Source organism: Oncorhynchus clarkii, unplaced genomic scaffold, assembly GCF_045791955.1.
Source record: "Oncorhynchus clarkii lewisi isolate Uvic-CL-2024 unplaced genomic scaffold, UVic_Ocla_1.0 unplaced_contig_9596_pilon_pilon, whole genome shotgun sequence".
Classification (NCBI taxonomy): domain Eukaryota; kingdom Metazoa; phylum Chordata; class Actinopteri; order Salmoniformes; family Salmonidae; genus Oncorhynchus; species Oncorhynchus clarkii.
In genome coordinates this window covers 163,394-176,357 of record NW_027257954.1, presented here as the reverse complement: position 1 = coordinate 176,357, position 12,964 = coordinate 163,394, and the positions used below count along the sequence as shown (strand labels likewise).

The window sequence follows — 12,964 nt, the reverse complement described above, 5'->3', positions numbered from 1 at the left end:
TCCACATGTAGTGTGTAGAGACAGTTTATACTAATCCACATGTAGTATGTAGAGACAGTTTATACTAATCCACATGTAGTATGTAGAGACAGTTTATACTAATCCACATGTAGTGTGTAGAGACAGTTTATACTAATCCACATGTAGTATGTAGAGACAGTTTATACTAATCCACATGTAGTATGTAGAGACAGTTTATACTAATCCACATGTAGTATGTAGAGACAGTTTATACTAATCCACATGTAGTATGTAGAGACAGTTTATACTAATCCACATGTAGTATGTAGAGACAGTTTATACTAATCCACATGTAGTATGTAGAGACAGTTTATACTAATCCATATGTAATATGTAGAGACAGTTTATACTAATCTACATGTAGTATGTAGAGACAGTTTATACTAATCCACATGCAGTGTGTAGAGACAGTTTATACTAATCCACATGTAGTATGTAGAGACAGTTTATACTAATCCACATGTAGTATGTAGAGACAGTTTATACTAATCCATATGTAATATGTACACTGTGTACACTTACTTCTCCTTGTCATCCTCACATCACCCCCCTCACCTTCCATCTTACTTCTCCTCGTCATCCTCCCTTCATCCCCCCTCACCTTCCATCTTACTTCTCCTCGTTATCCTCCCTTCATCGCCCCTCACCTTCCATCTTACTTCTCCTCGTCATCCTCCCTTCACCCCCCCTCACCTTCCATCTTACTTCTCCTCGTCATCCTCCCTTCACCCTCCCTCACCTTCCATCTTACTTCTCCTCGTCATCCTCCCTTCACCCCCCCTCACCTTCCACCTTACTTCTCCTCGTCATCCTCCCTTCATCCCCCCATCTTCCATCTTACTTCTCCTCGTCATCCTCCCTTCATCCCCCCTCACCTTCCATCTTACTACTCCTCGTCATCCTCCCTTCATCCCCCCTCACCTTCCATTTTACTTCTCCTCGTCATCCTCCCTTCACCCCCCCCTCACCTTCCACCTTACTTCTCCTCGTCATCCTCCCTTCATCCCCCCACCTTCCATCTTACTTCTCCTCCTCATCCTCCCTTCATCCCCCCTCACCTTCCACCTTACTTCTCCTCGTCATCCTCCCTTCATCCCCCCCCACTCATCTTCCACCTTACTTCTCCTCCTCATCCTCCCTTCACCCCCACTCATCTTCCATCTTACTTCTCCTCCTCATCCTCCCTTCATCCCCCTTCACCTTCCACCTTACTTCTCCTCGTCATCCTCCCTTCACCCCCCACTCATCTTCCAGCTTACTTCTCCTCGTCATCCTCCCTTCATCCCCCCACCTTCCATCTTACTTCTCCTCGTCATCCTCCCTTCATCCCCCCTCACCTTCCATCTTACTACTCCTCGTCATCCTCCCTTCATCCCCCCTCACCTTCCATTTTACTTCTCCTTCTCATCCTCCCTTCATCCCCCCTCACCTTCCATCTTACTTCTCCTCCTCATCCTCCCTTCATCCCCCCTCACCTTCCACCTTACTTCTCCTCGTCATCCTCCCTTCATCCCCCCCACTCATCTTCCACCTTACTTCTCCTCCTCATCCTCCCTTCACCCCCACTCATCTTCCATCTTACTTCTCCTCCTCATCCTCCCTTCATCCCCCTTCACCTTCCACCTTACTTCTCCTCGTCATCCTCCCTTCACCCCCCACTCATCTTCCATCTTACTTATCCTCGTCATCCTCCCTTCACCCCCACTCATCTTCCATCTTACTTCTCCTCCTCATCCTCCCTTCATCCCCCTTCACCTTCCACCTTACTTCTCCTCGTCATCCTCCCTTCACCCCCCACTCATCTTCCATCTTACTTCTCCTTCTCATCCTCCCTTCATCCCCCTTCACCTTCCATCTTACTTCTCCTCGTCATCCTCCCTTCACCCCCCCACTCATCTTCCATCTTACTTCTCCTCGTCATCCTCCCTTCACCCCCCCTCACCTTCCACCTTACTTCTCCTCGTCATCCTCCCTTCACCCCCCCACTCATCTTCCATCTTACTTCTCCTCGTCGTCCTCCCTTCACCCCCCCTCACCTTCCATCTTACTTCTCCTCCTCATCCTCCCTTCACCCCCCCTCACCTTCCATCTTACTTCTCCTCGTCATCCTCCCTTCATCCCCCTCACCTTCCACCTTACTTCTCATCGTCGTCCTCCCTTCACCCCCTCCACTCACCTTCCATCTTACTTCTCCTCGTCATCCTCCCTTCACCCCCCCACTTATCCTCCCTCCAGCATTTAGAAATCCCAGATAATACATGTGTGTATATGCATCCCATTCACTACCACCTTATACAGACAATGCATGCTGGAGGGGGGATTCACCCATTCACTACCACCTTATACAGACAATGCATGCTGGAGGGGGGATTCACCCATTCACTACCACCTTATACAGACAATGCATGCTGGAGGAAGGATTCACCCATTCACTACCACCTTATACAGACAATGCATGCTGGAGCGAGGATTCACCCATTCACTACCACCTTATACAGACAATGCATGCTGGAGGGAGGATTCACCCATTCACTACCACCTTATACAGACAATGCATGCTGGAGGGAGGATTCACCCATTCACTACCACCTTATACAGACAATGCATGCTGGAGGGGGGATTCACCCATTCACTACCACCTTATACAGACAATGCATGCTGGAGCGAGGATTCACCCATTCACTACCACCTTATACAGACAATGCATGATGGAGGAAGGATTCCCCATTCACTACCACCTTATACAGACAATCCAACACTGTGATGAGAGTTGTTTCTAGGACTGGTTGGGTTTCGTGGGACACTATGATGAGAGGTGTTTCTAGGACAGGTTGGGTTTCATGGGACACTATGATGAGAGGTGTTTCTAGGACAGGTTGGGTTTCATGGGACACTATGATGAGAGGTGTTTCTAGGACAGGTTGGGTTTCATAGGACACTATGATGAGAGGTGTTTCTAGGACAGGTTGGGTTTCATGGGACACTATGATGAGAGGTGTTTCTAGGACAGGTTGGGTTTCATGGGACACTATGATGAGAGGTGTTTCTAGGACAGGTTGGGTTTCATGGGACACTATGATGAGAGGTGTTTCTAGGACAGGTTGGGTTTCATGGGACACTATGATGAGAGGTGTTTCTAGGACTGGTTGGGTTTCATGGGACACTATGATGAGAGGTGTTTCTAGGACAGGTTGGGTTTCATGGGACACTATGATGAGAGGTGTTTCTAGGACAGGTTGGGTTTCATGGGACACTATGATGAGAGGTGTTTCTAGGACAGGTTGGGTTTCATGGGACACTATGATGAGAGGTGTTTCTAGGACAGGTTGGGTTTCATGGGACACTATGATGAGAGGTGTTTCTAGGACAGGTTGGGTTTCATGGGACACTATGATGAGAGGTGTTTCTAGGACAGGTTGGGTTTCATGGGACACTTTGAGAGGTGTTTCATGGTTGGGTTTCACACTATGATGAGAGGTGTTTCTAGGACTGGTTGGGTTTCATGGGACACTATGATGAGAGGTGTTTCTAGGACTGGTTGGGTTTCATGGGACACTATGATGAGAGGTGTTTCTAGGCCAGGTTGGGTTTCATGGGACACTATGATGAGAGGTGTTTCTAGGACAGGTTGGGTTTCATGGGACACTATGATGAGAGGTGTTTCTAGGCCAGGTTGGGTTTCATGGGACACTATGATGAGAGGTGTTTCTAGGACAGGTTGGGTTTCATGGGACACTATGATGAGAGGTGTTTCTAGGACAGGTTGGGTTTCATGGGACACTATGATGAGAGGTGTTTCTAGGACAGGTTGGGTTTCATGGGACACTATGATGAGAGGTGTTTCTAGGACAGGTTGGGTTTCATGGGACACTATGATGAGAGGTGTTTCTAGGACAGGTTGGGTTTCATGGGACACTATGATGAGAGGTGTTTCTAGGACTGGTTGGGTTTCATGGGACACTATGATGAGAGGTGTTTCTAGGACTGGTTGGGTTTCATGGGACACTATGATGAGAGGTGTTTCTAGGACTGGTTGGGTTTCATGGGACACTATGATGAGAGGTGTTTCTAGGCCAGGTTGGGTTTCATGGGACACTATGATGAGAGGTGTTTCTAGGACTGGTTGGGTTTCATGGGACACTATGATGAGAGGTGTTTCTAGGCCAGGTTGGGTTTCATGGGACACTATGATGAGAGGTGTTTCTAGGACAGGTTGGGTTTCATGGGACACTATGATGAGAGGTGTTTCTAGGACTGGTTGGGTTTCATGGGACACTATGATGAGAGGTGTTTCTAGGACAGGTTGGGTTTCATGGGACACTATGATGAGAGGTGTTTCTAGGACAGGTTGGGTTTCATGGGACACTATGATGAGAGGTGTTTCTAGGACAGGTTGGGTTTCATGGGACACTATGATGAGAGGTGTTTCTAGGACAGGTTGGGTTTCATGGGACACTATGATGAGAGGTGTTTCTAGGACAGGTTGGGTTTCATGGGACACTATGATGAGAGGTGTTTCTAGGACAGGTTGGGTTTCATGGGACACTATGATGAGAGGTGTTTCTAGGACTGGTTGGGTTTCATGGGACACTATGATGAGAGGTGTTTCTAGGACTGGTTGGGTTTCATGGGACACTATGATGAGAGGTGTTTCTAGGACTGGTTGGGTTTCATGGGACACTATGATGAGAGGTGTTTCTAGGCCAGGTTGGGTTTCATGGGACACTATGATGAGAGGTGTTTCTAGGACTGGTTGGGTTTCATGGGACACTATGATGAGAGGTGTTTCTAGGCCAGGTTGGGTTTCATGGGACACTATGATGAGAGGTGTTTCTAGGACAGGTTGGGTTTCATGGGACACTATGATGAGAGGTGTTTCTAGGACAGGTTGGGTTTCATGGGACACTATGATGAGAGGTGTTTCTAGGACAGGTTGGGTTTCATGGGACACTATGATGAGAGGTGTTTCTAGGACAGGTTGGGTTTCATGGGACACTATGATGAGAGGTGTTTCTAGGACTGGTTGGGTTTCATGGGACACTATGATGAGAGGTGTTTCTAGGACTGGTTGGGTTTCATGGGACACTATGATGAGAGGTGTTTCTAGGCCAGGTTGGGTTTCATGGGACACTATGATGAGAGGTGTTTCTAGGACTGGTTGGGTTTCATGGGACACTATGATGAGAGGTGTTTCTAGGACTGGTTGGGTTTCATGGGACACTATGATGAGAGGTGTTTCTAGGCCAGGTTGGGTTTCATGGGACACTATGATGAGAGGTGTTTCTAGGACTGGTTGGGTTTCATGGGACACTATGATGAGAGGTGTTTCTAGGCCAGGTTGGGTTTCATGGGACACTATGATGAGAGGTGTTTCTAGGACAGGTTGGGTTTCATGGGACACTATGATGAGAGGTGTTTCTAGGACAGGTTGGGTTTCATGGGACACTATGATGAGAGGTGTTTCTAGGACAGGTTGGGTTTCATGGGACACTATGATGAGAGGTGTTTCTAGGACAGGTTGGGTTTCATGGGACACTATGATGAGAGGTGTTTCTAGGACTGGTTGGGTTTCATGGGACACTATGATGAGAGGTGTTTCTAGGACTGGTTGGGTTTCATGGGACACTATGATGAGAGGTGTTTCTAGGACTGGTTGGGTTTCATGGGACACTATGATGAGAGGTGTTTCTAGGCCAGGTTGGGTTTCATGGGACACTATGATGAGAGGTGTTTCTAGGACTGGTTGGGTTTCATGGGACACTATGATGAGAGGTGTTTCTAGGCCAGGTTGGGTTTCATGGGACACTATGATGAGAGGTGTTTCTAGGACAGGTTGGGTTTCATGGGACACTATGATGAGAGGTGTTTCTAGGACAGGTTGGGTTTCATGGGACACTATGATGAGAGGTGTTTCTAGGACAGGTTGGGTTTCATGGGACACTATGATGAGAGGTGTTTCTAGGACAGGTTGGGTTTCATGGGACACTATGATGAGAGGTGTTTCTAGGACAGGTTGGGTTTCATGGGACACTATGATGAGAGGTGTTTCTAGGACTGGTTGGGTTTCATGGGACACTATGATGAGAGGTGTTTCTAGGACAGGTTGGGTTTCATGGGACACTATGATGAGAGGTGTTTCTAGGACTGGTTGGGTTTCATGGGACACTATGATGAGAGGTGTTTCTAGGCCAGGTTGGGTTTCATGGGACACTATGATGAGAGGTGTTTCTAGGACAGGTTGGGTTTCATGGGACACTATGATGAGAGGTGTTTCTAGGACTGGTTGGGTTTCATGGGACACTATGATGAGAGGTGTTTCTAGGACTGGTTGCGTTTCATGGGACACTATGATGAGAGGTGTTTCTAGGCCAGGTTGGGTTTCATGGGACACTATGATGAGAGGTGTTTCTAGGCCAGGTTGGGTTTCATGGGACACTATGATGAGAGGTGTTTCTAGGACAGGTTGGGTTTCATGGGACACTATGATGAGAGGTGTTTCTAGGCCAGGTTGGGTTTCATGGGACACTAACGGCGGACACACTTGAATAAAAACATGTCAATCAAAGGCCCCACTAGTTTGTTGATTGAAAAACTCTTGTGTATTCAGACCACACTGTGACTTGCAGTGAAATTCCTCTTACTAGGGATCTTCTGTAAAGAAAACAACGTTTGAAACGTTTTAATAACATCAGAAAAATCCTCATGTGTTTTTGGATTTAAAGTTGACCTGTCTTGGATTGCTGTCTATAATATTTTTTGGGGGAGAAACAAACCCTTTGTATTGATTCTCCTTTGTACACTACCATTTTTTTTAAGCAGAAAACCAATACAGGACAATGCATCTGATTGTTGTTTAATCGATTCTCAACTCTGACAACTCTGACATTTATAAATGACAAAAACAACTTTTCTGAAAGTTCACGATGAAACATCAGGAGACTGTGGTTCCTGGCATGGGTTTTACTACTGTCATGGAAATCAGGGAGGATATTTTTAGATCCAAAAGAACAGAACTCTGTAGATGAGGATGAGGATTCCACTCATATCTCACTGAGCAACACAACGCCTCAGATTGTTGCCATGTCAGCAAACATTGGAATGTGTGTTCATGGATGGAACTGGGTCTGTGGCTGGGACTGGACTGCTGTAGTCAAACTAGACTGCTGTAGTCAAACTGGGCTTCTGTAGTCAAACTGGACTGGGACTGGACTGCTGTAGTCAAACTGGACTGGGACTGGACTGCTGTAGTTAAACTGGACTGGGACTGGACTGCTGTAGTCAAACTGTACTGGGACTGGGCTGATGTAGTCAAACTGGACTGGGACTGGACTGCTGTAGTCAAACTGGGCTGGGACTGGGCTGCTGTAGTCAAACTGGACTGGGACTGGACTGCTGTAGTCAAACTGGACTGGGACTGGACTGCTGTAGTCAAACTGGACTGGGACTGGACTGCTGTAGTCAAACTGGACTGGGACTGGACTGCTGTAGTCAAACTGGACTGGGACTGGACTGCTGTAGTCAAACTGGACTGGGACTGGACTGCTGTAGTCAAACTGTACTGGGACTGGACTGCTGTAGTCAAACTGGACTGGGACTGGGCTTCTGTAGTCAAACTGGACTGGGACTGGACTGCTGTAGTCAAACTGGACTGGGACTGGACTGCTGTAGTCAAACTGTACTGGGACTGGACTGCTGTAGTCAAACTGGACTGGGACTGGGCTTCTGTAGTCAAACTGGACTGGGACTGGACTGCTGTAGTCAAACTGGACTGGGACTGGACTGCTGTAGTCAAACTGGACTGGGACTGGACTGCTGTAGTCAAACTGGACTGGGACTGGACTGCTGTAGTCAAACTGGACTGGGACTGGACTGCTGTAGTCAAACTGGACTGGGACTGGACTGCTGTAGTCAAACTGGGCTTCTGTAGTCAAACTGGACTGGGACTGGACTGCTGTAGTCAAACTGGGCTTCTGTAGTCAAACTGGACTGGGACTGGACTGCTGTAGTCAAACTGGAATGGGACTGGGCTGCTGTAGTCAAACTGGGCTTCTGTAGTCAAACTGGACTGGGACTGGACTGCTGTAGTCAAACTGGACTGGGACTGGACTGCTGTAGTCAAACTGGACTGGGACTGGGCTTCTGTAGTCAAACTGGACTGGGACTGGACTGCTGTAGTCAAACTGGACTGGGACTGGACTGCTGTAGTCAAACTGGACTGGGACTGGACTGCTGTAGTCAAACTGGACTGGGACTGGACTGCTGTAGTCAAACTGGACTGGGACTGGACTGCTGTAGTCAAACTGGACTGGGACTGGACTGCTGTAGTCAAACTGGGCTTCTGTAGTCAAACTGGACTGGGACTGGACTGCTGTAGTCAAACTGGGCTTCTGTAGTCAAACTGGACTGGGACTGGACTGCTGTAGTCAAACTGGACTGGGACTGGGCTGCTGTAGTCAAACTGGGCTTCTGTAGTCAAACTGGACTGGGACTGGACTGCTGTAGTCAAACTGGACTGGGACTGGACTGCTGTAGTCAAACTGGACTGGGACTGGACTGCTGTAGTCAAACTGGGCTGGGACTGGACTGCTGTAGTCAAACTAGACTGGGACTGGACTGCTGTAGTCAAACTGGACTGGGACTGGGCTGCTGTAGTCAAACTGGACTGGGACTGGACTGCTGTAGTCAAACTGGACTGGGAGTGGACTGCTGTAGTCAAACTGGACTGGGAGTGGACTGCTGTAGTCAAACTGGGCTTCTGTAGTCAAACTGGACTGGGACTGGACTGCTGTAGTCAAACTGGGCTTCTGTAGTCAAACTGGACTGGGACTGGACTGCTGTAGTCAAACTGGACTGGGACTGGACTGCTGTAGTCAAACTGGACTGGGACTGGACTGCTGTAGTCAAACTGAACTGGGCTGAAGGACAGGCTTCTGTAGTCAAACTGGACTGGGACTGGACTGCTGTAGTCAAACTGGGCTGCTGTAGTCAAACTGGACTGGGACTGGACTGCTGTAGTCAAACTGGACTGGGACTGGACTGCTGTAGTCAAACTGGACTGGGACTGGATTGCTGTAGTCAAACTGGACTGGGACTGGACTGCTGTAGTCAAACTGGACTGGGACTGGACTGCTGTAGTCAAACTGGGCTGGGACTGGACTGCTGCAGTCAAACTGGGCTGGGACTGGACTGCTGTAGTCAAACTAGACTGGGACTGGACTGCTGTAGTCAAACTGGACTGGGACTGGACTGCTGTAGTCAAACTGGACTGGGACTGGACTGCTGTAGTCAAACTGGACTTGGCTGAAGGACAGGCTTCTGTAGTGGAAACTTCAACAGAAGTAGGATAATAACTGTCTGATCTGGGTTCAGGGCATTATTCTGAGGGAACCCACACATATATATATACACACTGCCTGCAGTCTGGCCACTCAACAACGCACTGACTATTTTACATCCTACTTCGTCATTGCAGAAGTAACAAGGGGGACGATTCATAAAACATAGTTTTCATTATTTTATCTCTACAGTTTACAACATGGTCGGCCGTAGCAACAGACTGGCTTTTGGTGTGTAATTTGTCCTCTTGTAGGTCCTGTTACTAACTGTGTATCTTGCCTCCACAGGTCTTCTAGGAGAGGGGCGTACAGGCAGCCAAGGCCCCGCCGGTAGACCAGGCAGCCAGGGTACCCCAGGGCGACCAGGCACCCCTGGATCCACGGGCCCTGCTGGTGCTGCTGGCTACTGCGATCAGAACTCCTGTTTGGGCTACAACGTTGGAGGTAACCACCACCAGAACACATAGATATCCCTATCTATAAGTTCTGGATACTGGAGGACTGAGATTACTAGGAGGAACTGGGTTTTATGCCACAGTAAATCTGATGGATACTGTGTGTGGTTATGCACTGAGTATACAAAACATTAAGAACACCTTCCTAATATTGATTTTGCCCTAAGAACAGCCTCAATTCATCAGAGAATGGACTCTACAAGGTGTCGAAAGCGTTCCACAGGGATGCTGGCCCATGTTAACTCCATTGTTTCCCACAGTTGTGTCAAGTTACCCCGTTCAAAGGCACTTAAATGTCTTTCCTATTCACCCTCTGAATGAGACACATATACAAAACTTGTCTCAAGGCTTAAAAATCCTTCTTTGACCCGTCTCCTCCCCTTCATCTACACTGATTGAAGTGGATTTAACAAAGTGACATCAATAAGGGATCATATCTTTCACCTGGATTCACCTGGTCAGTCTATGTCATGGAAAGAGCAGGTGTTCTTAATGTTTTGCAAACTCAATGTATATTATTCCTGAATTCAATCAAAACAGAAATGTAGAAAGAGAGAGTAACAGTAAGTGCTGTGTGTGTCAGATCTAAAGTCTTCTCTTCATGGGCCGTTGCAGGAGAGTCCTGTCCTTCCAGTCAGCTGATGTTTTGACCCAGTATTTTGAAGGGGCCCAGTGGTTAGTTAGTGTTATTTTCATTAGATGAAATGAAAGACAGTTGACGATGTTTATTGCAGATCATTTCAGGACATAAACAACTCCAGTGTCTGGCTCCGCCCCTGACTTTACAACCAGTAAAAGTTCAAGTATTTTCCTCAGTGACTGACTTACTGGCGACTGGTAAATCGTACAGAGATTGACATTGTAATTGTCCCTGTAAATTTCGTAAAGTATTTTAGAGCTATTGAAATGTTATGCCGTATGTTCTCGTGAGGCGTTTTATACACACTATGGATGTTTAATATGAGTGACCGTGTCCTTAGTTTATTTTATTTAACTAGGCAAGTCAGTTAAGAACACATTCTTATTTAAAATGACGGCCTACCCCCCTTTGCCAAACGCGCCCTATGGGACTCCTAAATCACACCCAGATGTGATACAGCCTGGATTCGAACCAGGGACTGTAGTGACGCCTCTTGCACTGAGATGCAGGGCCTTAGACCACTTGAGAGCCCCCTTAGTGGGCCTGCTTTCTTTTGCCTGGTTATTACTTCACTGCTAACCTAAAAGGATATTAACACTAAGACCATTATGCTATAGCTGTTTGGGTTGAATTCAGGCAGGGTATTATTGGACATGGAACAATTGGTTCATTCCCACAGATGTGGTTAAACATGTGGTTGAATCACTTTAAGATGGGAGTGCCTCTCACAGCGATGTGTGGTGCACATTTGACCTAGAATGCTTCACCACAACTTGTGCATGTCTGAGTTACTACACTGTAAGTATACTGGATGTACAACCATGTATCCTGTGTGACTCTCATTTCACTGTTCTACATCTTTATGACATTTTCTTACATTAAGAAAGAGAAATAAAGATGACAGCACTATGTTGTGCCTGTCTGCTTTCAGAGCTCTGATGAGCAGCTGCCATAACACAGCAGTCTGAGTCAGAGATACTGACTAGCACAACCACTAGTGGGTCCATGTGGTTTTTGGAATGGTAGCATGTTGGTGTTATGTGGTCTGGTATCTGTACTGACGTAAGGTGTTTCTCTGTGTCTCTGTCTGTCTCCTCTGTTCTGGTTCTAACTCAAGGAGGACAGGAACAGGAATATGAGAATGACTACTGAGCAACATTCTCTTAGTTCCAGACACCCTCTCCTCTCCTCCCACCCTCTCCTCTCCTACCTCCCTCCCACTCCTACGTCCCTTCCTCTCCTACCTCCCTCTCCTCTCCCCTCCCCTCATAGTCCATCAGCCACCCTCTCCTCTCCGATGAGTCCATCAGCCACCCTCTCCTCTCCCCTCCCATCATAAAGAGACCATCAGACACCCTCTCCTACCTCCCTCCCTCCCTTCTGCCGCACAAAAATAGACCATCAGACACCGTCTCCTCCCTCCCCTCCTCCCTCCCTTCTTCCTCATAAAAAGAGTCCATCAGCCACCCTCTCCTCTCCCCTCATAAAGAGACCATCAGCCACTCTCTCCTCTCCTCTCCCCTCATAGAGACCATCAGCCACCCTCTCCCCTCCCCTCATAAAGAGACCATCAGCCACCCTCTCCTCTCCCCACATAAAGAGACCATCAGCCACCCTCTCCTCTACCCACATAAAGAGACCCTCAGCCACCCTCTCCTCTACCCACATAAAGAGACCATCAGCCACCCTCTCCTCTCCCCTCATAGAGACCATCAGCCACCCTCTCCCCTCCCCACATAAAGAGACCATCAGCCACCCTCTCCTCTCCTCTCACCTCATAAAGAGACCATCAGCCACCCTCTCCCCTCCCCACATAAAGAGACCATCAGCCACCCTCTCCTCTACCCACATGAAGAGACCATCAGCCACCCTCTCCTCTACCCACATAGAGACCCTCAGCCACCCTCTCCTCTCCCCACAGAGAGACCCTCAGCCACCCTCTCCCCTCCTCACAGAAAGAGACCCTCGCCACCCTCTCCTCTCCCCACATAAAGAGACCATCAGCCACCCTCTCCCCTCCCCACAGAAAGAGACCCTCGCCACCCTCTCCTCTCCCCACATAAAGAGACCATCAGTCACCCTCTCCTCTCCCCACAGAAAGAGACCCTCGCCACCCTCTCCTCTCCCCACATAAAGAGACCCTCAGCCACCCTCTCCCCTCCCCACAGAAAGAGACCCTCGCCACCCTCTCCTCTCCCCACATAAAGAGACCATCAGCCACCCTCTCCCCTCCACACAGAAAGAGACCCTCGCCACCCTCTCCTATCCCCTCATAAAGAGACCATCAGCCACCCTCTCCTCTCCCCACAGAAAGAGACCATCAGCCACCCTCTCCTCTCCCCACAGAAAGAGACCCTCAGCCACCCTCTCCCCTCCCCTCATAGAGACCCTCAGCCACCCTCTCTGTGCCGCTCTCCCATCTTTTCTTCCCCACATAGAGACTATCACTCCCCTCCTCCCTTCACCCCTCACTACCTCCTGAGATCACCACCGCCGTGTTCAAACAATCGCTT

The 12,964-nt window shown here is 48.5% G+C and overlaps 1 protein-coding gene across 1 annotated transcript in view; it reads left to right on the top strand.

Annotated features, from left to right (window-relative positions):
- LOC139394234 (collagen alpha-1(XIV) chain-like) overlaps positions 1-12,964 on the top strand; it is a 229,138-nt gene that overhangs the window by 214,376 nt on the left and 1,798 nt on the right. The window contains exon 47 of the mRNA XM_071142256.1: positions 9,645-9,800. Coding sequence (XP_070998357.1) covers positions 9,645-9,800 — 156 coding nt within the window. The remainder of the gene's footprint in view (positions 1-9,644; positions 9,801-12,964) is intronic.